This window comes from Camelus dromedarius, chromosome 1 (genome assembly GCF_036321535.1).
Source record: "Camelus dromedarius isolate mCamDro1 chromosome 1, mCamDro1.pat, whole genome shotgun sequence".
Classification (NCBI taxonomy): Eukaryota; Metazoa; Chordata; class Mammalia; order Artiodactyla; family Camelidae; genus Camelus; species Camelus dromedarius.
This window is the reverse complement of record NC_087436.1, coordinates 45,676,904-45,702,721: the sequence shown is the minus strand read 5'-3', so window position 1 is coordinate 45,702,721 and position 25,818 is coordinate 45,676,904. Positions and strand designations below refer to the sequence as shown.

Genomic DNA, 25,818 nt, shown 5'->3' with positions numbered 1-25,818 from the left:
ATAATTAAACACTACTAGCAAACAATTCTTCTTTCTTAAAGAGCTGAATCTATGTGACTCTATAGAATAATTATATTAACAGAAAAAATTAATAGAAACAATTCAAGATTCATTTATTACCACATTAGCTTTTTCGCACAGTCAATATTTTTTTTACAGCTTAGGTGAATAAGGAGACCTAGAAGGAACTTCTAGTCTTGTGACTTATTCATGGTTTTGCATTTCTCTGCTCAGTGTTCTCATTTTCTTGCTGCTTAAACTGTGGTCCTGGGACCAACAGCACTAACATCATCAGCTGGAGCTTGTTAGAACTGCAGGTTCTCAGGCTCCACCTCAACCACTGATTCAGAATCTGCATTTTAACAAGATTACCAGGTGTTTTGTATGCACATTTGAGTTTGAGAAACAGAGCACTAGAGGAGTGTTTTTTAATGTGAGAAGTGTCCATTTTTATATTATGAAATAGAACTTTTTCTATTTTATCCAGAAAAATAACTCATTATTTAATGAATTACTGTTTTGTAAATACTCTCATTATTGATGATAGGTTTATATACATATATGTACTCACAGTTATTATTCCACAAATGCTATCATTAAGTTGTCAGCTGACCCATAGTACTTTTTAGTCTTGTCCCTGTTTGATAGTCTGCATACTAGGCTGAAAAAGAACTTTGATCCTGCAAGGTATGTCCTATTGGATAAGATGGATTAATTAAAATAAAATTATGTATGGTTAGAGATGAAAGGAACTTTAGCAAATACCTAAGCTAACTTCATTTTTATGGCTGAGAAAATTGAGATTAAATGACTTAACCAAGGCCATCAAACAAATAAGTGCCAAAACTAGGAGAGCAAGCTGTGTCTCCTGACTTGTCGTGGAGCCCTGTGGATTGAGCAGAAGATAAAGCCCAGGTTGCAGCCCTCATTAAACTGTTCATCTTTGCTCCCTTTCAGGCTCTAGAAGCCATCAGCGTTCAAGTACAATGGCTTTGTTTTTGACCAATGATCAAAGATGGACAAATTACCTGTAGCAACAGAAATATGTGCCAGGCACAGGGCTAAGGAGTTAAACATTTAGACAGCTAATATGCTTGGTAGTATTATCCCCATTTTACCAGTGAGGAAACTGAGCCTCTGAAACAGTGAGTAACTTGTTTGAGTTTACACATACCTGGGAAGCAGCAGAGGTGGAGTTCAGTTCTCCACCTCTGTGTCTATCTCCAAAGCCAAGATCTTAATGATTACACTGTATGATATAAAGATTTACTAACCCTGTTTTATATATTTTATATTAATTTTTAAAACAAATCAGACAGAAATGCCTATGTTCTCTTTTGTAGGTGTACTTTGCCCATACAGCCCTGAAGTGGATAGAGAGAGCTAATATGGATGGTTCCCAGCGAGAAAGGCTTATTGAAGAAGCAATAGATACGCCAGAAGGTCTTGCTGTTGACTGGATTGGCCGTAAATTCTATTGGACAGACAGAAGGTATGTGTCCTCTTTCATTTTTAAGCCACATGGAATGGAAGTAATGGAACAGGTAATTACACTGCTGGCTTCATCCTTCACTTTGAACACAGGAAAATATTGCTGGGCACCTGACTGCGATTAAAGGAAAGATGCCCCCAGTGCTGTCCACAGTCCCTCCACCCTCTCCCCACCACCAAGCAGGGCAGCCCTCCTTTCATCAAGATTGTATCTTTCAAGGTCTGTATCCATGGGCAGATTCTGAGGAGCAAGAGAGTAGCGTGTGTTTTTGCACTTCAGGCTGTTGTAATCAGAGAAACTGTATGGATACAATCAAGAAGCATCCTCTGAGCATCTGCTGTGGATCAGGCTCTGTGCGAGGTAGCGTGGGAGATACAAAGGAGCACGAGGACTGGTCCATGTTTCCAGTCAACTCACAGTTTAGCTGCAGAAGTAAGGCAACAACATACCTAGGAGAAACTACTACAACTGCTTGATCTAAATCTCAGTACAAGGAGTGTCATAAGGCCATACATAAATAACTGCCATATGAAGGGTAGACACTCTCACAGGGAGCTCTGGGAGGGGCTTCCGTGATCAGCCTGCCCAACCTCCTCATTTTACATATGAGGAAACTAAGGCTCAGAAAGGCTAAGTGATTTATTTGAGGTTGCACAACATCCAAGTGACAAGTCTTGACTAGAACCTGCATATTGGCTCTTGGTTAAGTGAGCATGAAGGAGGGAGTGAGAGCTTCACATTGGAATTGTGAGGAAAGTCCTCATGAGGTAGGGAAGATGGTCTGCTTTCCCTTTGATGGAAAATAACAGAACCAGAGAGAAGTTGTACTGTGTCTGTCCTCTGGGCACACTGCTCTTGGGACTGCAAGAAGCACTGCTGTACCTGGGGGTGGGGGGTGTGTGTGTGTGGCCTGTGAACCCTAGGAATGCTGCAGGTGGGAGGAGGAGTGGGGAGGGAAGTGGCTGCATCCCTTCTGTGTGCTAGTGAGAGGAGAGCCCACTTCTTTGCTTCTGAGTAAGGAGGAGCTAACCACAGAGTACCTCACAGGAGAGGATTAGAGGTTCCATGCTCTGGGTTACTTTTACAGAGTAACTTAAAGCTGTGGAGTGACATGGTAGCAAACCTGAACATCTGGCACCTGTGCAACTATGTTAAAGTAAAAGAAGGGGAAGTCACTGGGGTTTTGCCTCTGAAATCAAATGTTGTCAACATAGAGGAAGAAGTCTTAGGGATTGGCTTTATATGCTTAGGGGTGGGCCTTCTATGTACCAGAAAATCTCTTTTGATCTGGATAACCCATGGGAAACAAATGGGCTTTTAAAAATGAGCCAGATGTATGCTGTGATACACAGTTATCAATACTATGGCATATCTGTATCCAGAGTGAGTACATTTTCATTCATTCATTCATTCATTCATTCCTTTGGGTATTTATTCACTTGTTCAATAATTGAGATGTACCAGATAGTGCACTAAGAGCTTTATATCCATACTGACTCCCCAGAAGGTAAGTTTTCATATCCCCAACTAAAAGATAAAAAATTGAGAATCAAAGAGGTGAAATAACTTCCCCAAGGTAAAGCAGCCAGCAAGTACTGGATCTGGATTTCAAATGGAAGGATGACCATTTCTAAAGCTTATGTTTTTAATAATCATAGGTATGTATTGCCTCCAACAACTGGAGTTGATAAATATGCTTAACCCAGAGTCATATAACAAATGAAAATATAACTTCATATAACTTTAGTTGTAATAGTGATAAAAATCATAAAAACAGCCTTCTCTGTGTTGAACCTACTTAAAAAGACATTTAAAATGTTAGCTGTGCATAATAACAGAGTTTGTACACGACTGTTTTCAGAAACGTTGATTGGGACAGCAGATGTCAGCCGCTTTCAGCCCCTCTAAGGATGCTGGTCTCCTCATATTTCCCACGTTCGCATGGCACCTCTAATTTTAAGTGTTTAATTAATAGCACCATAGTACCTACTGCCGAAGCAATGCCTTCGGGAGATAGACCGGCATCATCGTATCCTGTAGGATCAGACCTCAGATTCTCTAGTTCATTGACTTGAGTAATAACAAGCCCTTCTCAAGTTCTCTTCCCTCCAAAGGCAGCTGCTAAGAGAAAACCTTTAATTTGTCTGGAAATGAGAGGTTTATAGTTGGAAAACCTTGATATTAGCTAGCAATTGGATTTAAATAACTGGGATTCCAAGCTTGTGATATTAGATTATATGGTAACTTTTAACCAAGTAAAAGAACCAGAATGGATGCTTACAGTTTATATTGGCTTAGGAAAAGACAGATTCAAATGAACATCTAACTGTAGGAAGGAAGCAAATTGACAATTCCACTGGCAATGCTTTTGTTTAGCATTAAGAAATCATGATTCCTAAAGTCAAATGCCTAGTGAAGAGAATCAAGAGGGAAACAATGTAAGATAGCTGTGTGCTCATCCTTTTGAGGTAACAAAAATTACCATGAGGTAAAAATCACTCTTCTATGGTTGTTGGATGGACAACTCTTGCCCTGGTACAGGATGGATTTAGAGAATCCCAGTGGCGTTGAGACCAAGTAGATAATGAATAGAAAGAGCAAGACGCTCCACTAGATTAAGGACTCTGCTTCAACTCATGTGAACCCGCATGTCCGTCCTTGTCTTTGCTTTCTCATGACCAACACTGGAGTTTGAGATGTGCTTTTCGGCTGAATCAAATAGAAGTGTGTTATTGGGTGACCCCGTGGGGAGCTTTGAGAGGAAATTCCATTAGTCCTGCCTGAGAGAGCTCGAGTCAGGAGCTTGTGTCGGTCTCAGTTCTCATCACCTCACTCCTCAAAACAGTAAGAATTTGGAGATGATGTAGCAATGAGATCAGAACTGACAGTTTTATCTCCCCTGGTCACCAGCAAGTGGTCTCAGAATTCCTTCCCTCCACCAAGGGAGCAGTCACGGTGACAGTTGTGACTTAGTGAATTTGACTCATAGAGTTCAAAAGTACCTTCCACCCAGCAGTACCCTTCTGGTGACCACTCAAATTATCTTTTAAAAAGTGGCACTGGAGTATATAAATGGTTTCAAATTATCCACTGCCCTGAGCTGGTAGTTTGCAAAGCGTACTTGACCCAGCCCAGGTTCTGAGCCAGTTTTACCTTTTACCTCCCTCCTGCATATGGCCCATGAGGAAGAGGAGATCAAGCCGATTCCCCACCACTGGCTAGAAGGGGCATTTGAATAGACACCCTGGGGATCTCCTTAGTGTTTTGCAGGACAGGGGAGAGGGAATTGTCCTGCCCTGTGTTTCGGGGCAGGCCTGTTGCTTGTACACATTGCTTACAAGAACAAGGGATAGGCCTTTCCAGATATTTGTTGAATAAATTAAAGATAGTTGTAGTTTCTAGTTTGCAAGCGGGGAACAGGGGAGCAGGCTGCATGTGGTGGAGAAGAGAGGTTCTTTTAATCCCCTCTGCTTATGGCCCTGCCTGCTTCAGAAAGCTGCTGGGGCTGGAAGCCCAGGAGAGCTCACAGTGCACTTCAGCAAGCCACCTGCCAGCCTGCTCGGAATCTGCCAGTTGCAATCTTTATCTTCTGTTTTGTAATTCCCTCTCCCTCTCTTCCCTCCCCTCTTGCCTTCCTCCCTCCCTCCCTCCCCTCCCCTTCCTGTCCCTCCCTCTTGCTCTCCTGCTGATCTTTGTTTACTGTTGTGTCTCCAGTGCTTAGGCCAATCCCTGGCACACAATAGGTACTTAGTAAATGTTTATATGATAATACAGATTTGTTTGACAAATACATGGAAAAATTAGAAAACAAGAGTTTTCTTCCCTTCCAGATTCTAAAGGGTTATTACATTTTTTTTTAATGTAAAGAGCAGCAAATATTTCAGTACTCCCATTTGTCTTAGAATCACATGGAAGAAAATTAAAAGTCAATATAACTGTCCCCCTACTGTCCTTGTGCTGACTGTCTTTGTGACCCTTACAGGTCTACTCTCTCTCCTCCCCATGGTCTGTGGCCAAGAGGCTGAGATTCCTCTGGCTTTTACTGGTTTCAGCAGGAGCTGGGAGGTTGTGAAGAGAAAGGAATGGTGGTATTTACACTTCTGGCTTTATCCCTGCCGGCCCACTGACACAGTCCCCTTCTTACTTTATCCTTTCACTGTGTATTTTAATTGCTGGGGATAAATATTGGGAAACTAATTAAAACACTGTGTTAAAAAAAAAAATAGAATTTGTGGGCACGTTCTGACGTGTGTGAGAATGTGTGTGTGCACATGCACACGTGCAATTGGGGTAGTTTAGAATGTCTGTCATTGCTTTTCAGTAAGTAAGAGGGGAAAGGAGTATTTTTGTTTAAAAAGTAAAGTTGATGTAACAAGCCTTTTACAATCACATGCATTTTAGGAAATCTCTCATTCAAGGGAGTGATTTAAATGGAAAATACCGTGAAGTAATCATTAAAGAGGATATCTCTCAGCCACGAGGAATTGCTGTTCATCCAATGGCCAAGTAAGTATTTGTGAAAATAAAGACCTTTCTGCAGACGTCACGTGACAGTTCATGTTTGCTGTGCTAATGTACAAAATTTGTCGTTAAGACCTCAGGTGGTCAGTGGAATCAGAAACCAAGAAAATACATGAGATTTGTTCAAATGTGCAGAAATGGTATGGCTGGCATGCCTTCCTCATCCTTTTAATGTCTTTTGATTTTCAATTCTTTTTTTTTATTTAAACTTTTTTTATTGAGTTAGTCATTTTACAATGTTGTGTCAAATTGACTTTCAATTCTTGATTTAAAATTTTATTGTTTAGCTATCCTTTCATTTTAAGTAAAATCAAGTTTTTGAAAATCTTTTTGAAAAGAAGGAGCTGTAATTCAGTAACCAATGAGACATAAGCCCATTACCCTACCTACTTTGTTTTGAAATCTACATTGTTTCCTGAGAGAGGCTGATGTTTGGATTGCATGGCTTATGAATTTTATTTAGAAAAATCATAAGATGAGTTCAAGTGATAGGTCATTCCTAGATTTAGACAAGAGGAAAGAGAAATCTTGAAAGATTAGAAGGCTGTATGTTGTTTTTCATTGAAGTATAGTTGATTTACAATATTGTGTTAGTTTCAGCTGTACAGCAGAGTGATTCAGTTAAACATATATATGTATATATTCTTTTAAAATTCTGTTCCGTTATAGTTTATTACAAGATGTTGAATGTAGTTCCCTGTGCTATATGGTGAATCCTTGTTGTTTATTTTATATATGGTAGTGTGCATCTGCTAGTCCCCTACTCCCAATTTATCATTCCTCCCCTTTCCCCTTTGGTAACCATAAGTGTGTTTTCTATGTCTGTGAGTCTGTTTCTGTTTTGTAAATAAGTTTATTTGTACTGTTTTCAAGATTCCACACATAAGGGATATCATTAATATTTGTCTTTCTCTGTCTGACTAGCTTCACTTAGTATGATAATCTGTTGGTCCATCCATGTTGCTGCAAATGGCATTATTTCATTCTTTTTTATGGCTGAGGAAAGGCTGTTGTTAATTGTGAATTAGTGACAAATGTTTGTTTAGGTTTAGAGATTAATTTAAGGAGATTCCTTCCTAGTTAAAAAATCAGGGATAAAAGCTAACAGTTTTATTTATGATGGAAATTTTATGATAGTCTATGAGAAATAATATACTGGTAGAAATAGATAATTAATTTGGAGCCAGCCACATAATTAAAACAGTGGGAATGTAACCATCTCTAAACAAGCCAGTGAAAAGATAATAAATCATAATGACTTCAAAAAATGTGCCTAAGCACCTGATTTATGGAACTGAAAACTGACCAAGTTAACTGAGTATATCATATAAAACTGGATAATAAATACACTCTTCCTTTTATATTGTAATTTTACATATATAGTGAGTTTAACATATGCATAGCAGAGGGACAGGCTAGCAAGAAGCTTCCATTGCCTTTTGCAGCATGAAACACTTAATTTAAGAATATGTACTCAAACACTTTCCATTAGTGATATACTATAGTTTTTAAACAAATGATTCCTTTTTTATCCAATGATCTGAGCTTAATTCAACATTTTCTGTCCAAATGTTCTACATAGAGAAGGTAATTTTTTGCTTTTGAAAATTATTTGTCCTACATACAGTGCTATACTTTCTATATTCGTTGGTGTACCACTTTAGTTTATCCTAAAGTGATTTACATTGATGTTTTTAATGAAAGAATAAAAGAATTTTTTTCCATGCAAATTTTGTTTGTTGTATGTTTTCTTGATTAAAGGAGATTATTCTGGACTGATATGGGGATTAATCCACGAATTGAAAGTTCTTCCCTTCAAGGCATTGGCCGACTGATTATAGTTAACTCAGATCTGATCTGGCCCAGTGGAATAACGATTGATTACCTAACTGACAAGTTGTACTGGTGTGATGCCAAGCAGTCTGTGATTGAAATGGCCAATCTGGATGGTTCAGAACGCCAAAGACTTGCCCAGAACGATGTAGGTGAGGCTTTGGAATGGATGTTTTCTTCAAGTTGGCTGAGTATTGAAGAGTATTAAATACAAAATATGTTTACACACATACACACACACACACACACTCTCTCTTTCTCTCTCTCTCTCTCTCACGCTCACTCACCGCCCCTGCCCCTCCTCCCCCAAACCCTTAAATATATGGTGAGAAAGACGTAGAGACAAATAGACTAACAGACTTCTCCGGGATTTATGAGCTATGAGAATTACTTTTAACACTGGAATATTGGATAAAAAATAGTGGTATATAATCATTTCTCTTTGCCAAGATTTCTTAAAATCAGAATGAAAATATTAAACATTAAAAAACTTATTTAGGTATAAATAAATGATTCAGCTGTTATCATTGTGTTTTATAAAATGTCTTTTTCACAAATGATAATATCACCTTTAGGCATTAATGAATATCCACATATCCACTCGTGCAAAGATTAATAAATATAGATTTCTGTCCTATTATATTTTCAGATTTTGCATAGGGTATCATGTATTTTCATAAATACCTTTGAAACCATAGTAGTCTATGCTGACTGTTAAAAGAGAAGTGCAAATGGTTGTGAGATTCTATAGCAGTGGGGGATTCATTTTGATTCAGGGAATCTGCAAAGACAATATTTGAACTGGGCCATGTGGTAAATAGAGTCGTAAAATGTTATCATTTGAAATACAGCTGCAAAAATTGGTCATTGTGTATTAGTACTGCCAGGATGTATTAACTAAACTTAATTCTGAATGTACTAGGGAGCCATTGCATGTTCTTGAGCAGGAAATGTATTTGGTAAGATTGGTACTTCAGGATAACCCCTTAGGTAACAGTATAAGGGTTGTATTGGAATTTGGAGAGAAAGAAATCAGTTTGGAGTTTATGACAACTGTTCAGTCAGCAGTTAATAAAGGCCTAAGCTAGAACATTGCCATTTAAAAGAGGAATGGAGGATTAGAGTATTACAAAAAAATCACTGCGATTGAAAACCTGAGAGAATATGGTAACAGATTGGATATCAAAATGAAGGTCGGGGGGATGTTAAAGGTGCTTTCAGAATTTAGAAACTGGTTGGTTGAGAAGATGGAAAAACATGGTCCCTCTCTTTTAGGAAGAAGCTCACAAACTAAAAATCTGTGTAAGATATATTTTTTTTTTTTGCCCACTCTCTTTGGTAATGAATTTCTAAATTTGTATTATACATTAAATTATCAAGACAAGTATAATTTAAAATTTTATGTATTTTGAAGCTTCTTTAAAAATTGACATATTTTACAGTAAATCATAAGCTTGTGTATAATCATAGATTTTATCATCCATGCACCTAACATATATTTATTGAATCATTATAAGAAGTAGAGATACAGTGGAGAGTAAAACAAATACGGTTCCTGTGAAGTCATGGGGTCTAGTAGGGGAGATGTACATTATTTAAAAATATGTCTCCCAAATAAATGTAAAATGATTGTTTTGATTTATCAAGATATAAAGGGATTTAAAAATTCCTAACTAGAATGTAAAGGATATTCTAAACCAAAAAGCATAGGAGATATTTTGTAAATAATTTTACTGCAGTAATCTATGACTAATACAACTTCCTATTAAAGGCCGTTATGAAATAATTAGGTATGAAAATATCTAAATAACCATTTCCATCATTATAGTGCCACCTACTGGCATATAGTGGTGGCAGCTCAACTGCCAGTTCAGAATTTTAATGTAAAGATTGAAGGAATTCATTTTTAATTTAAAACACAATTGTGCCTCTCCTGTAAACAAAACAATAGGGAAGATTATATCTAGTGTGGGGTTTTTGTTGAAAAACTATAGCTAATTCTGACACACACTACAACATAGATGAACCCGGAGGTCATTTTCCTAAGTGAAATAAGTGAGTCACAAAAGAGAAATATTGTATGATTCCACAGTTCTACTTAAGGTATCTAGAATAGTCACACTTAGACAAGAACAGAAAGTAGTGTAGTATTTGCTGGGGACTAGGGGAGGGGGAGACGGGAAGTTGTTTCACGGGCATAGATTTTCAGTTTTGCAAGAAAAAAAAATTTCTGGAAATTGCTTGCACAACAATGTGAAGGTATTTAACACTACTGAAACTGGGTTGTCTTAGGCTAATATGGTGAATTTTGTTTTATGCGTTTTCTGCCATAGTGAAAAAAAACCCCCACAATAGCTATATTAAAAAATTCCCTTCCTACATTTATGGCTTTAATTTGGGACAAAAGCTAGAGACCGAAATGAATCTTAATGGCAGCAGTCAATAATGATGGGTGGAGATCCATTTTCAACAGGACAGATCATTTGCATTTGCTGCCACTAGAGGGAGACATTCACCCTAATCCACCAAATTCATTGCTTATTTGCAAAGTCTGGCCTGGGGAATGTGACGACGTGATAAAAACTTCCAAACTTGTGGCTCCTTAGGCTTAGCCACTAACCACTTGAGATAGTGTATTAAAACATTTCCCAGCTTACTAAATACTGGAATATCTTAGAGCAATTTCAGTGGCATGGAAAAGTGGGTTTAGTTGAAGAGGGATCAGAAGAGCCCACTTAGGGGTAGATTGGGGGCAGCAGATAATAAATGACTTTTGAAAAATTTGGCTGAGAAGAGAAGAGACAAAAAGAAGCTAGAGAGGTTCAAGGGGATGAGGGAATTAAGATAGGAGAGACCTGAGGCTATTAATCAGCTAAGAGAAAGAAACTGGTAAAATGGAGAGAATGAATGTAAATGAAAAGAGTAACTGACAGAACAAGGTCCCAGAGAAGGCAGGAGGGATGACACCAGGAACACAATCAATGGATGAATTTTAGTTAAGAGGAGAGATAGAAAGGGATGTGGGGGTCCAATGCAGGAAAATGTGTTAGTGGAGAGGGGAATTTGAAGAGACTGTTAATTCAGTTACCTTAGATTTTTAAAAATCTTTACAACAACCTGTGAATTTAATCTACTACTTAATTACTGCCATTCAAAAGACAAGGAACCTAAGACAAAAAAGAGTAAAATAACTTACTCAGTTAAGTTGTTTATTCTATCAGTAGTGACAGAATCACTGAACATGGAGATCTTCCTGCCCTGGTCTCTCTCTTGTTGGTGTTATGTCAATTAGCCCACATTCTCCCACTCTCCATATTTTAGATGTCTTCATACCAGCAAGCTCCCATTCTGAGATGAGGTTACCTCATCACGTTGGTTCTCCTTGACACAGATGTAGGTAGTGGCTCCTACTTTGCTTAGCAGCTGTATTAAAGCATTGATTTAGTGTAGGAGATGGGTGTATATTTCAAGCCTTGTCCTTTTAAAAATATGGCAAAGACAAGATGTATGTAATGAATTTGGGCTACTTCCAGGTCACCCATTTGCTGTGGCTGTGTTTGAGGATCATGTGTGGTTCTCCGATTGGACTATGCCATCGGTAATAAGGGTGAACAAGAGGACTGGCAAAAACAGGGTACGTCTCCGAGGCAGCATGCTGAAGCCCTCATCACTGGTTGTAGTTCATCCATTGGCAAAACCAGGTACGCTGGGCACAGTCGTTCTTTGACTGGAATCTGTGACTATTTTGATTGTTTGATGGCAGGGAGGAGGGGAAGATGTTGCAATCCTTACTAATTTGGGTATATGTTAAAATTCCCAGAGATTTGGATTTCCTTTTAACTAAGAATCTTGTTGTGAGTTTGGGCTTTATCCCTCCAACCTCATCTTTTCTTCTCCTGAGCAGCTTTTACTTATCTGCTCCTTTTCAAAGACTCGGGCTAAAGGCACTAAGGACCAGGGTGGGGATGGGTAGAGGGAGCAATTTAGAAACCTGCAGTGGAAGCTTCTCTCTACACTGGGCCTTCCCAGCCACAGCCTGAGAGTGTCACTGAGTGAGCATCAGCTAGGAGTAAGTAAGCAAATGGAAAAGTCACTAAATGTCCTACAGTCACTCTTTCTGAATTGTCCTTTGTCAGTTTGACTAGATTATGAGTCAGGAAATAGGAATCCCATCTTCCCAGAGAGCTTCTTGAACAAAAGTACTGTCTAAACTCAATAAATACTCGTAAGGTAATAACATTCTGAGCTTATCTTAGAACCAGTGGCTCTTTATAGGAACTCTTCTGAAATACTCTTGATATAGGCTTCATTTAGATACAGAGTTTCTCTCCCCTAAAGCTGTGTGCTTGAGATCTGTATCAGTGGCACCCCTCTCATCTCCAAGCCCATCTGTGAATGCGTCTCTTCTTCCTGATAGGAGCAGATCCCTGTTTGCATCAAAATGGAGGCTGTGAACATATTTGCAAAGAGAGGTTTGGAATTGCTCGGTGTTTGTGTCGTGAAGGTTTTGTGAAAGCCCCGGATGGAAAAGCATGTCTGGCTCTGAATGGCCATCAGATATTGGCAGGTAATATGATAAACTGGCTAAATTATCTTACCTTGGCTCAGGAATATTGTTCTACATTGATTCTATGCTTGTGCTGATTTTTAATATTTTATATTATTAAAAGCTTCCTTGCTTTTAAGGATGCCAAGCTGTCGTTTTTTTTTTTTCCCTCTGATAAGTTTGGTCTCCTTATTACAAACTAAATTTGATTGCTCTCCTCTGGCTGTAAAATTAATGAACAAAAGATAATATTCAAAGTCTGAAGTTCCATTGCTCCAGCCCCCCTATTTATGGTGGAGTAGCCTATCCTTGGAAATAAGTATCAGTATTTTACCAATTCAGGGAATATTCAAAGACATTTTGTTTAGAAGTTTTATGGCCTCAATTTTAGAGGTAGTCATATTACAACCCCCCTGCCGCATGACTGTCCCAGTAGTACTGATTTGCTTCCGTTGAATGTGCATCCAGACAGTTAAGGTGTATTTGGATTCATCTCTTGGTATCTTATACCAAAGAGAATTTAAATTTTATTTTAGATGTTTTAAAAAATTCATGTTTGTGTGATAGGCATGGTGTAAGTTAGGTGACAGATTGATAACAAATAAATGGATTAAGTTATCTATGGACCAGAATTGGGTATTTTGGATTTTCAGAACTTTCTATTAATTGTTGCCTTAGGATAACAGTTCTCAATCTTTTTGGTTTGAGAGTCTTTTTACATTCTTAAAAATGATTGAAAATCTTAAGGGTTTTTGTTTGTGTGGGTTATATCTATCAAGATTTATATTAGAAATTAAAACTAAGAAATTAATATCTTTATTAAAATTACAGTAATAGTCTGTTATATGTGAACGTATTTTTATGAAAATAAATAAAATAACTTTTTTCAAAACAAAAGTATGTAGTCAGAAGAATGGCATTATTTTACATTCATATGTTTAATGTCTGGCTTAATAGAGGGCAGCCCGATTCTGCCAGCTGTCTCTCTGTTAGGTCTGTTGCTGTGTTGTTTTGGTTGAAGTCTGTGAAGAAAATCTGGTCTCAGACAGACATAGAGTTGGAAGAGGGAGGATTGTTCAGTAGCCGTTTCAGATGCCTTTCTTGTATATCTTCTTTTGATACTATATCAGAACTAGACAGGTAATTGTTTCTTAAAGCTAGCTGCAATGTTGAAACTGAAGCCATATCAGTGGACTTTTTGCCGTCTGCTACATTAAAATCCAGTGGTCTATTTTGTGTCTGTTGAGTAGATTTTTTGCCATGTATGGTTTTGTAGCATCATGTTTTAGTTGTTTTAAAATGTTGATTGAATTATGCAGATCTTCCAAATGTCATATTAATATATATAAAATCATATTTGTTAATTTTTATCATCAAATTCATTAGAAAAGCCTTTGAATATCTGGATTTTGTCAAGCTCAAAGTGGTGGAAAATTTTCCAGAATTCTACTTTTCACTTGAAAGATCATATTTTATTATTGTCAACAAGCACTGTGAGTTATTTTCCTTGAAGTGAAAACATCCCTCCATTCGTTTTTTAGAAAATACTGAATCACCAAATGTTAATGACACAGTTTATCAGTCATTCTTTCAGGTAAAAATCATGTTCAATGAAAAAAAGAGTCTAGTTTTGGCTTGCAACTCTGAGAGTTCACAAGTGCTTTTCCTCCAAACAGCTATCATAACCTCAGTACATACACAGTGTTTTATGTGTGCGTCCCGTTTCATTATGCAGAATATTAAAGAGCCAAGTAGCTCATGGGTAAGATTTCTAAAAATCAATTTTACTCCGTCATCATGGGTTTTTTAAGTGAAACTGGAGCGTGTGTGTTTGCGCACGCGTGTGTGTGTATGTGGCAGTGAAGAACACGACCACTAGTAGACCGCAGCAGAGAACATGCCACTAGTAGCATGACTTGGTTTAAGCTAAGGCACCACACCTTCACCCATCACTGCTTTTGCCCCATTGGTACCAGTGTCAACACAGTGAAAATAATGATACAGTTATTTGCCTTTTATGAAAGTAGTTTTGACCTTATAGACTCTGGGCAGTGAGACCCAGGGATCCATGGACCATGCTTAGAGAATACGTGGTGTTTTAGGGGATCCATTTCTCCCATATTCTTGAAAATTGCATGGGTCCCATGGTTATGTTAAATTATGGTTGTTTAATGCCCTTCTGCATTTCTAAATACAAGTTAAATCAGGCTAAAATAAATGTTGAAAGCAGCCTAAAGGAGGAGGAGTGTATGTGAAAGGCAGCTTGGGGAGATCATCTCACTAAGTTGTCCTTAGTAATGATGGACTGTGATTATGAGTGGATTATGTTCATAAGGCTTTTGGTATTGTACCTTTATTGGTTTTTTGCCAGTACCTAAACGAGTCCTGTCTTCCTTCCCTCCTTGCTCCCCCAACCCTCAATCATCAAGTGCACAGAGTGAAGCTGAGAGGGTATAGTATAGCAGGGAAGGTTTTTCTGAGTCACCAAACCCTATCAGCTTCTTTGAGTCCTCCTACTGTAAGCATGAGTCTGAACTCACAACCAACAAACGGCCATAAATATAAATTAACTCAAACTTTTCTTGAATCACAGAAGGTAAATTAATTGTGTCTGTTGACCTTCAATAGGTAGTGGACCAGATCTGAGTAATCAAGTAACGCCATTGGACATCTTACCCAGGAGTAGGGAGTTTGAAGATAACAGTACAGGATCTCAACAGATGCTAGTGGCTGAAATCATGGTGTCAGGTATGAATAATAAGTTCTCCAATACAGCTTTGGTTCCAACAGTTTCCATCCTACTAATTAGAAATTCTGAATTATCTCTAACTTAATGTTGACTAAGTCTGCACAAACCTAGTGAGGCCAAACTTTGGACTCAAACTTTGGTCTTTCTCTTCTGAATAGTTTGCCTGAGAAAGATGGCTGCATATTAGACTGAACATGATCTTTACTCATTGAGAGTTTTTGGACTGAAACTTCCTTGAAGAAGTTGAACTTGAAAACAAAGAGGAAAAATAGGCCAGAATAGATTTGAGTGTATCCCCATCCACACCTAGTGTTTTTGGTATTTGGCCCATTTAGCTTTACTTCCATCAGTGTGACAAGCAGATGGTAATTGATAAACAAATATAGGTTGGTCACTTCAGCTGCTCCAGAAAGTCCACAAACAGCAAGTGTTAGAATTTTTTCTTCTTTATAGATCATTTATCACCAAAATGCTAAATAATTTATTCAGTATATAACAACTTTAGGGCACCTAATTCTTTTATATTCCGTATTCATTCATGAAACCAGTGGTCTTCAAACTGGGCTTAGCTCAGCCCTAGAGCGTCTGCAAACCCCACTCCTTCTTCACACTAGGTCTCTGCCTTTCAATCAGTGCAGGTCTGCTTTTAAACACTTAATACTTATTTATATTCTGAGTAAGATTTAATTTTAACACTGTATATGGCTAAAAATAAGTTTGAGAACTCCACATCAGGACACTGTATACACTTAACAAAGTGCTCGTCCAGCTTTTGTGGTTGGCAGAGTACAAAACCCTGGGACCTCTTACCCCTCCTTACAGGAATTTATTGGTGTGATTTTTGATTAAATACAAAGAGGTGGATATTTGTAGTAATAATGATGTGTATGGAGCTTTAGAGTTTACCAGGTCCTTTAAATATATCCTCTAATTTGATCCTCATCATTTCACAGTTTTGAAAACTGAGACTAAGATATATTAAGTTAGTGACTTGACCAAAGATTTTGAAAATTATAACCAAATAATTCAATTCAAGGAAAGAAGTACTGGAAACATTATCATGTAAAGAATGTTACTCATTTGGTGACTGTTTATCTGCCATAGTTTGTGCTAAGTTCTGGGGGTGCCGTGATGAGCTGAATATAGCTCCAGTCTCCAAGGTCGCAGTCTGATGTGGAGACAAACAATGTGATAGAATACAATAATATACATAATAAATGTTAGCAGTATAGGGAACCTTTTCAAAGTCACTAGGCATCCTTAGAGGCTCATAGAGCATATTTTGAAAGACTAATGTTTGAGGGACTCCCAAGACCAAGATGAATGACAGATAGTAACTTAGGCCACATGGGTGGGATGGGGGAGTGATTGAATGGCCAAAGATTTGGGATACATATGTAATAGGCTGTGTTTGGCTTCGTACCTGGAGATTGTACTTTGCCTTGTGCAGAATAAATGAAACTGACTGCCTTGATGAAAATTACATCTTTCCCTCCCTGGATTGCGATCTATTTTGTCTTAGTCTGTAGAGTTTTAGTTCTGCCTGTGTTAGGCTAAGTTGGGGTCTTATTTATGTTTTGCAGTGAGATTTCATTCCAAACAAGCATCTATGCTAATAAGTTTGAAAACTTTATATCAGATTTTAGGTCAATGTATTTTTATTCCCCAGAGATACACAGAGTGATATGTGGCAAGTAGATCTGTATACAACATAGCAAAGTGATTCAATCATAAAGTCTCATTGTCAAGTTTACTAAAATCATGAGTTTTTCTAAATTCATGAATAAAATGTAAAATTCTTAATGTAGCATGTTGAGCCCTGGAGAAACTAGCCTGAATCCAACTCACCGGCCTCCATTTGTGCCCTTCTGTCCCCAGCTTTCTGTGGCCTGATTTAACTACACTGGCCTTGCCTGTAACATGCTAGTGGTGTTTGCTCGGCCCACAGTGCCCTTTTTACCCGCTCCCCTCCAAGTCTTGTGTATCCTTCAGATCTCAGCTTAATGTGCACTTTCTCAGAAAGCTTTTCCTATCCTCCTGACCAGGTGAGGTGAGAGCTGTTTCAGTTCTCTAGGAACCCTGAACTGTTTCTTGCTTGTGCTTATTATACTTAAGTAATTAATCATGTAGAAAGCAGAGCCTTTGTATTTTCCACCACAATAATTTTGGCCCTCATTACGATCTGGCATATAATAGGTACCTCTGAATGAATTAATTTTACTAGTTTTACTAACAGACCCCAGAGTGTTCTAGTGGGATAAGGCTAATTCTGATTCAGGCTGTCACCTGAATACTCTTCTTTATCATCCTTATCTAAATATGTATAATAATTTATAATTCTCAAAAGACTTTTTTTAAGTCACTTTTTCTTCAAGTTCTTAAAGCAATCATGTGAAGTAGACTAGACAGAAACTGTCAACCTGTGTTTTAGGGAGGAGGCATGTGAAACAAGACATTCCTTCCTTCTGGAGCTGGTTTGTGGCAGAAAGAACTTTGACTACGGCCCATCCCTCCTGCAGATACACATCCATTGCTTTTCATTATGCAAAGCTGCCTTGGGGTTTGCAAGTTACCAAATAAATCCTGACTCATATTCTAATTTGAAATAATTCTGCAAGTGATTTAAAAGTCTTGGGTAACTGGATACTGTCCACCATACACTCTGAACAGCCTTGTGATTTGGGAGCTAGTCTTCCAAATAAATGCCACATCAAATGGATAACTGATTTAGTCTGAACTTATCCATCTCGAAGAGTCATGAGTGACAGGAGGTGATCAAGCAAGCATGAAGGGTATGTGTTCCCACAGGAGAAATCTTCTTGCTCTAAAAGCTAAGCAAATCAAATGCAATTACCGGATGTCTGCATTCACATGACACCTAGATACTACTTAGATCATTTAACTTTCTTTAATTTATGGGCAACTTTGGAGGGCTTCTTGACTTCTTCTGTACTCAGATGAGCAAACTTAGCAGTGGAAAGGCAGAAAATAGTTTATATCTTACTGTGGTATGTCAGATACTCCAACTCCAACAGGGAGGAGTCATTTGAAGAATGACTATATACTTAAGTAATTAAAGGAAAAAAAAAAACTTGCTCATGTTAATGGCTCAATATGCAGCTCCATCCCCTGAGGCATATGCATTTCAGTGGGGTATGAAATGAAATGATCCATTTATAGCATTTAGTTTTTATGGTTCGTGACTCTGTAAAAGTGCCTTGAGGTTTGCAAGTCACTGCATAAGTCTTGATAATCATGAATTTTGACATACATTTTCTATTATATATGAAACATAACTTTAGTAAGTTGATGATAAATCTTTTCATAATTAAATCTCTTTGCCATGTTGGTACACAGATCTACTTGCTCCATATTAGTTTGTGTGTCTTTGCGGGATAAAAATATATTGACCTCTTTCGTATGTCATGATGGTTGGGAATTTTCAAATAGGCAATAAAATTTTTGAAATTTGAGTTCATTTACTTTGAGAAATTTTGTATTTCAAATTTTCAAATTGTTTAAAAAATTATAAATAAGTTCACTTAGGGGTCTTTGAATACCACACACTTCTTTAAGACTAGATTTGTTGAGAGCATGTAAATAGAAACATATGGCTTGTGGATCCTTTAATACAGATATAGTTTACAGGTCAATAAAGTGTTTCTGTTTGGAGGTTAACCTGTTCCAGAACTTGGGAAAGGAAGTACTGGGATGTTCTGTAGAACCAAAACATTAAAATCCATGTTCCTCTCTGAGATCTGGAAATAATCTAGTGGGGTTCTCACTGTTTGCAGATGACGATGACTGTGGTGCCATGGGATGCAGTCCACAGGCTCAGTGTGTTTCAGAGGGAGAGGATGCCACGTGTCAGTGTTTGAAAGGATTTGCTGGAGATGGAAGACTATGTTCTGGTAATAACAAAGGCCAGATACACGTACTATCTGGAAACAGTGAATCAGAAACATTCTCTCAGATCTTGCTGATTCAGTATCTCCAGAAGGATTTATATAATCAGTAGGGTTGAATAAATTATTTGATATTATCTAAAAAGTTAATGGATGTATGTATAGAAAATATGAAACATATATTGTTATATTGAGTTTATATTAAAATTTCATAATATATGCAATTGACATTAAGGAGAATTTATAATTAGCTTCAGAAGCATGAATTTGAGTTCAAGTCAAATTTATAAACTCCCCAATTCCAATAAAAATACATTTTTCCCCCAAAAGCTTAGGTCGTAAGTTTTAGTTTATTAAATAGGTCTTGCTGGATGGGTTTCTATTTTGTATTGATAGCCATTACTGTAAAAATCTCAGTTCTTATGGTCTGAAACTCTGGCAACAAAGTGATTCATTTACACATACTTAACTAATCGAACACCAAGAAATCTGTAGAAATTAATTCATAAGGGAACTTTATGTCCAAGATGCAGGGTTTGCATTACATTTGCAAATTATACCTATAAATAGCTGAATGATCATATGTGAGATTACACTATTCTTTACTACAATTTCATTTATACCAGGATTCCCTGCATATTTCACTAGTTCACCATTTTGCCCACAGATATAGATGAATGTGAGATGGGTATCTCAGTTTGCCCTCCCCGCTCCTCCACGTGCATCAATACTGAAGGTGGCCACGTCTGCCGATGCTCAGAAGGCTACCAAGGAGATGGGATTCACTGTCTTGGTAAGAGAGCTGTGTGCTGAGGGAGATGGGTGAAGCAGGCCTTAGAGAATCAAAGAACATTGGGTGTGGTGGGCTGAGAAAAGACAGGATATAATTGGGGTGACACACATGTTCAGACTAAAAGAGGAGTTGTGTGATCTGTTCAAACTGATATATTGCAGTTCTTGGTAAATAGTCAAGTTCATGTCCTTTTGCTATGAGCACACTAGTCAGCTTCAGAACCCCTCAGAGGCTGTTTTCCCCTCCGCCTTTCTAATTCTTTCTCTGAGAGCTGAGTGACATCAGTGCTTCATCAGTACTCCATGCCTGGAGCCATCACGGGGGGAATTGGACAGCATTTACTTTTCACTGAATCTGGCAATTGAACTGTGGTGAACTGCAGAGCTGGTGTAGGTTTGTTGGAAGCCACTGCTGTGTGTGAAGGAAAGGAGGTATGGTTTTGTGAAAGGGCTCACCAGCTGGCTCTTGATAAGTTCAAGCCACTGGCATTTAGATATAAGCAAGGTATGATTAAGAGCTCTTTCATGATCACCATCCTCTGCCAAGGTCTGGGTGTGACTTGTTGGGTTGGGAGTTCACTGAGTGAATGTCATGTACCATTCCAGGTGTCAGTAGGACAGCATCGCTATACAAGTGAAGACCTGCCTGAAGCCATCATGGCCCAGTGAAATAGTTATGTCAGGTTTTATAGGGCTTTAAAATGTCTCTTTCAGTATTTTCTTTTCCTTCTGAAAACAAAAATCTTTTCATGGTGAGGGGCAGGTGCCCTGATAAAAAACTAAAATGGCATTGCTTTCTACCACATGTTGAGGTTGAAGATGAAATATCAGTCATAACTAGCAATTCTCTGGATCTGATGGTTTAAATCAGACCTTTATCAGATTAGTTTTGTGGAGTCCACAGAAATCTGTAAATGCTCCTTTAAGTACATATTTGGCTGTCAGTCAGGAAAATGTCACTGCTCTAATTAAGCAGGCTCATAGATAATTTAGACAAATAGGCTTTGTATTTCATTTACTTTGAAGAGAAAGGAAGGTGTACTTTCTTGGATGTTTAAACTGACCATACTCTGAATTCTCACTCTGTTACTAACGCACCTCCTTCCATGCAGCAAGGTATCGTGGCCCAGCCTGCCTGCCTGGCATGGAGTCCTCAGGCCACATGGAAGCACTGGACTTGTCCTTGTTCTCCATGCTGTCCCTCTGCTTCCAAGTATATATGTAGATACCGTGCTTTGACCCACGCCTGGCACATAATAAGTGCTGTTTAAAATTGTTATTGCTGTTCTTAAGAGTAGTTATATTTCTTGGCTGAGAGTACATCTTTGTTTTTGCTTCTTGAAAAGCTCTCTCTCATTCTCAAGGTGATATTTCATAGAGATTACAATAGGATGTCGGTTAAAAAAAAAAAGAATACTCCATTTGGGCTATTCCAGATAGTGATTCATTGTGACAGATATTTAACTGGCCCCTGTTAGTGCAAAGATGTAGTACTAGGATCTGTGAGGAATACCAAAATGATAAGGCTGTTCTTGCTTACAAGAATATGATGTAAAAGAAATGCAGCTGTATGATCATCTCAATAGATGCAGAAAAAGCATTTGATAAAATTCAACACCCATTTATGATAAAAACTCTCACCAAAGTGGATATAGAGGGAACATATCTCAACATAATAAAAGCTATATATGACAAACCTACAGCCAGCACAGTACTCAACGATGAAAAACTCAAAAGCTTCCCACTAAAATCTGGGCCAAGACAAGGATGCCCACTATCACCACTCCTATTCAACATAGTCTTGGGAGTCCTAGCCACAGCAATCAGGCAAGAGAGAAATAAAAGGGATCCAAATTGGAAAAGAAGAGATAACAGTGTCACTGTATGCAGATGATATGATACTATATATAGAAAACCCTAAAAGGTCCGCACAAAAACTATTAGAACTAATCGAAGAATTCATCAAGGTAGCAGGTTACAAGATTAACATTAATAAATCAGTTGCATTTCTTTACACTAACGATGAATCAACAGAAAAAGAAAGTAAATAAACAGTCCCCTTTAAAATAGCACCCAAAGTAATAAAATAGCTAGGAATAAATCTAACCAAGGAGGTGAAAGACATACACAGAAAACTATAAACCATTGATGAAGGAAATTAAAGAAGACTTAAAAAAAATGGAAAGGTATCCCATGCTCCTGGATTGGAAGAATCAATATTGTTGAAATGGTCACAATGCCCAAGGCAATCTACAGATTTAATGCAATCCCTATCCAATTACCCAGGACATATTTCACAGAACTAGAACAAATCATAATAAAATTTATATGGAGCCACAAAAGACCTAGAATTGTCAAAGCATTACTGAAGAGAAAGAGGCTGGAGGAATAACTCTCCCAGACTTCAGACAATACTATAGAGCTACAGTCATCAAGACAGCATGATATTCGTACAAAAACAGACATATAGACCAATGGAACAGAATAGAGAGCCCAGAAATGAACCCACAAACTTTTGGTCAACTAATCTTCGACAAAGGAGGCAAGAATATACAATGGAATAAAGACAGTCTCTTCAGCAAATGGTGTTGGGAAAACTGGACAGCAGCATGTAAATCAACGAAGCTAGAGCACTCCCTTACACCATACACAAAAATAAACTCAAAATGGATCAAAGACTTAAACATAAGAAAGATATAATAAACCTCCTAGAAGAAAATATAGGCAAAACATTATCTGACATACATCTCAAAAATGTTCTCCTAGGGCAGTTTACCCAAGCAATAGAAATAAAAGCAAGAATAAACAAATGGGACCTAATAAAACTTACAAGCTTCTGCACAGCAAGGAAACCAAAAGTAAAACAAAACGACAACCTATGGAATGGGAGAAAATTTTTGCAAACGATGAAACTGACAAAGGCTTGATCTCCAGAATATATAAGCAGCTCATATGACTTAATAAGAAAAAAACAAACAGCCCAATCCAAAAATGGGCAGAATACCTAAACAGGCAATTCTCCAAGGAAGAAATACAAATGATCAACAAGCACATGAAAAAATGCTCAATATCACTAATTATCAGAGAAATGCAAATCAAAACTACAATGAGGTATCACCTCACACCAGTCAGAATGTCCGTCATTCGAAAGTCCATAAATGACAAATGCTGGAGAGGCTGTGGAGAAAAGGGAACCCTCCTACACTGCTGGTGGTAATGCAATTTGGTGCAGCACTGTGGAAAACAGTATGGAGATTCCTCAAAAGACTAGGCATAGACTTACCATATGACCCTGTAATCCCACTCCTGGGCATATATCCAGAAGGAACCCTACTTCAAAAAGACACCTGCACCCAAATGTTCATAGCAGCACTATTTACAATAGCCAAGACATGGAAACAGCCTAACTGTCCATCAACAGATGACTGGATAAAGAAGAAGTGGTATACTTATACAATGGAATACTATTCAGCCATAAAAATGACAACATAACACCATTTGCAGCAACATGGATGTCCCTGGAGAATGTCATTGTAAGTGAAGTAAGCCAGAAAGAGAAAGAAAAATACCATATGAGATCACTCATATGTGGAATCTAAAAAAAAAAAAAAAAACCATAAATACAAAACAAACAGACTCATAGACATAGAATACAAACTTGTGGTTGCCAAGGGGGCGGGGCATGGGAAAGGACAGAATGGGATTTCAAAATCTGTAGATACTGACAGGCATATGCAGAATAGATAGACAAGATTATACTGTATAGCACAGGGAAATATATACAAGATCTTGTGATAGCTCATAGCAAAAAAAATGTGACAATGAATATATGTATGTTCATGTATAACTGAAAACTTGTGCTCTACACTGGAATTTGACACAACATTGTAAAATGACTAACTCAATACAAGAATGTTATAAAATAAAAGTAAAAATAAAAATAACTGCAGGTGTGATAATTGGTGAAGAAAAGTACGCATCATAAGAGTAGCGAAAATTAAATGGAAGTTCAGAACTGGTAGAAATGTCTGTTTGCAGTATTGGGAAAGACTTCGTGGAGGAAGTATCATTTTGCATAGACTTGGGGGCATGAGTACATTTTTATCAGGCAGAAATGTGAAGGAGTAGGGAGCATTTCAGCTATGAACACATCACAGGTGTTATTTGGGGGTAGAGAATAGCCTAATTGAGCACTGAGTGTAGATTGTGTGTGAGGGAGAACAGAAACTGAAGTTGGCAAGGCTGTGTTTAGTCTGCTCAGGCTGCCATATAAAATGCTGTGTAGACTGGGTGGTCTAAACAACTGAAATGTAACTTTTCAGAGTTCTGGAAGCTGGAAGTCCCAGGTTAAGATACTGGCAGATTTGGTTCCTGGTGAGGATCTGCCTGACTTGCAGATAGCCACCTTCTTGCTCCACAGTCATGTGGCCTTTGCTCTGTGATCCGTGGGGAGAAAGAGAAAGAGATATCTCTGGTATTTCTTCCTCTTAAGGACATCAGTACTATTGGATTAGGGTCCCACTCTTCTGACTGCATCTAACCTTAATTGCTTCCTTATAGGTCCTATCTCCAAATACAGTCACATGGAGAGTCAGGGCTTTGATATATGAATTTGGGGGGAATACAATTCAATCCATAACAGATAGGTTGGGTTATGAATCTGAGGGTCAGTCATTGGGGTTTTACTTCTCTAGACCAGCACTGTCTAGTGGAAATCTAATGTCAGTCATATATGTGACTTAAAATTTTCTAGTAGCCACATTACAAAAAGTAAAAAGAGACAGGGGAAATTAATTTTAATAATATTTTATTTAACTCAGTATATCCAACATACTATTTTAATGTGCATAATAAATATAAAAATTATTGAGATATTTTACCTTCTTTCATATGTCAGTACTTCATCTTCAAAATCTGGCATGTTTTTGCACTTACAGCACATTTCAGTGTGGGCTAGCTGCAGTGCAGGTGCTCAGAACTCACATGTGGCGATGGCTGCCCTATCGGGCATTATGACTCTGGGCAACAAACACTAGCAGCATTTGAGTCAAGGGTGCAGTGATGGAAGATGTGGTTTAGGAAAATTAATCTGGCACTGGTGGTGAGGAGTAGAGTGGAGGAGAGGTAGGGTGTAGGGAATGTAGTAAGGCTGCTCTTAAAACCTTGGAAAACAGATGAGAGGGAGGATCTAAATGTTAGGGTGATGGTACCTGAGAAGAGAAAAGGTGAATAGTTGGTGAAGTAATGACTTTCTTTATATTTATTAAAAAAGGTACAAGTGCTATATTTGATATGATCTGAACTTCTAAATGTTTGCCTGGAGATAGTTTATCAATCTCCAACTTTCCCACTGAGGTACTTGTGCTGGGAAGTGTCCTTTCCTTCCAAGCAACAGGAGAACTTCCAGCCTTACGTCAGAAGTTTACTTGCATGGGTCTGAAGCTGAGGGACCCAGCTCATCTCTTTCTCCAACATTTATGATAGAATTTTTGGATTTAAAAATGTATAGAGCTCTGAGAGCATGTAGCATGAAAGAAGTTGAAAATGCTCCCCTTGCGGAATATTGGATTTTCCAGTGATGTGACCCTCTTTTCTCTTTTGCACCCCCTTTTCTCCTTCCTACTCCCTTTTCCTGGCAGATATCGATGACTGCCAACTAGGCGTGCACACCTGTGGGAAAAACACCACCTGTACAAATACGGAGGGAAACTATAGCTGCTTGTGTGCTGGCAGCCTGTCTGAACCTGGGTGGATTTGCCCTGGTGGGTTGGTGGGTGGTCTAGATCCTAGGAGAGGGAATTGATACCCAAGTGTATTTCCATTAGAGCTTCTAGAAATCATTTGGTTCAGTCAGGCTGGTGGTGAGTTTACTTCCCTGATTAGATTGATACTGGGGTTGAGAATGTGAAATAATCCAAGTGTTCATAATTTAATAGCATCTGGAATAAATCCTTTTTAATTGCTCACAGTTCAATAAAGG

The 25,818-nt window shown here is 38.1% G+C and overlaps 1 protein-coding gene across 3 annotated transcripts in view; it reads left to right on the top strand.

Moving 5' to 3' along the window:
- The window catches only part of EGF (epidermal growth factor), an 84,514-nt gene that overhangs the window by 42,915 nt on the left and 15,781 nt on the right, over positions 1-25,818 (top strand). For all 3 annotated transcript variants that reach the window (XR_010379334.1, XM_010981086.3, XM_010981085.3), the window contains exons 11-18: positions 1,344-1,492; positions 5,894-5,998; positions 7,775-7,998; positions 11,380-11,547; positions 12,264-12,413; positions 15,021-15,140; positions 18,936-19,052; positions 19,714-19,839. Coding sequence is in view for 2 of the 3 variants with exons in the window: in XM_010981086.3 (XP_010979388.1) it covers positions 1,344-1,492; positions 5,894-5,998; positions 7,775-7,998; positions 11,380-11,547; positions 12,264-12,413; positions 15,021-15,140; positions 18,936-19,052; positions 19,714-19,839 (1,159 nt within the window). In the remaining variant the exon portion in view is untranslated. The remainder of the gene's footprint in view (positions 1-1,343; positions 1,493-5,893; positions 5,999-7,774; positions 7,999-11,379; positions 11,548-12,263; positions 12,414-15,020; positions 15,141-18,935; positions 19,053-19,713; positions 19,840-25,818) is intronic.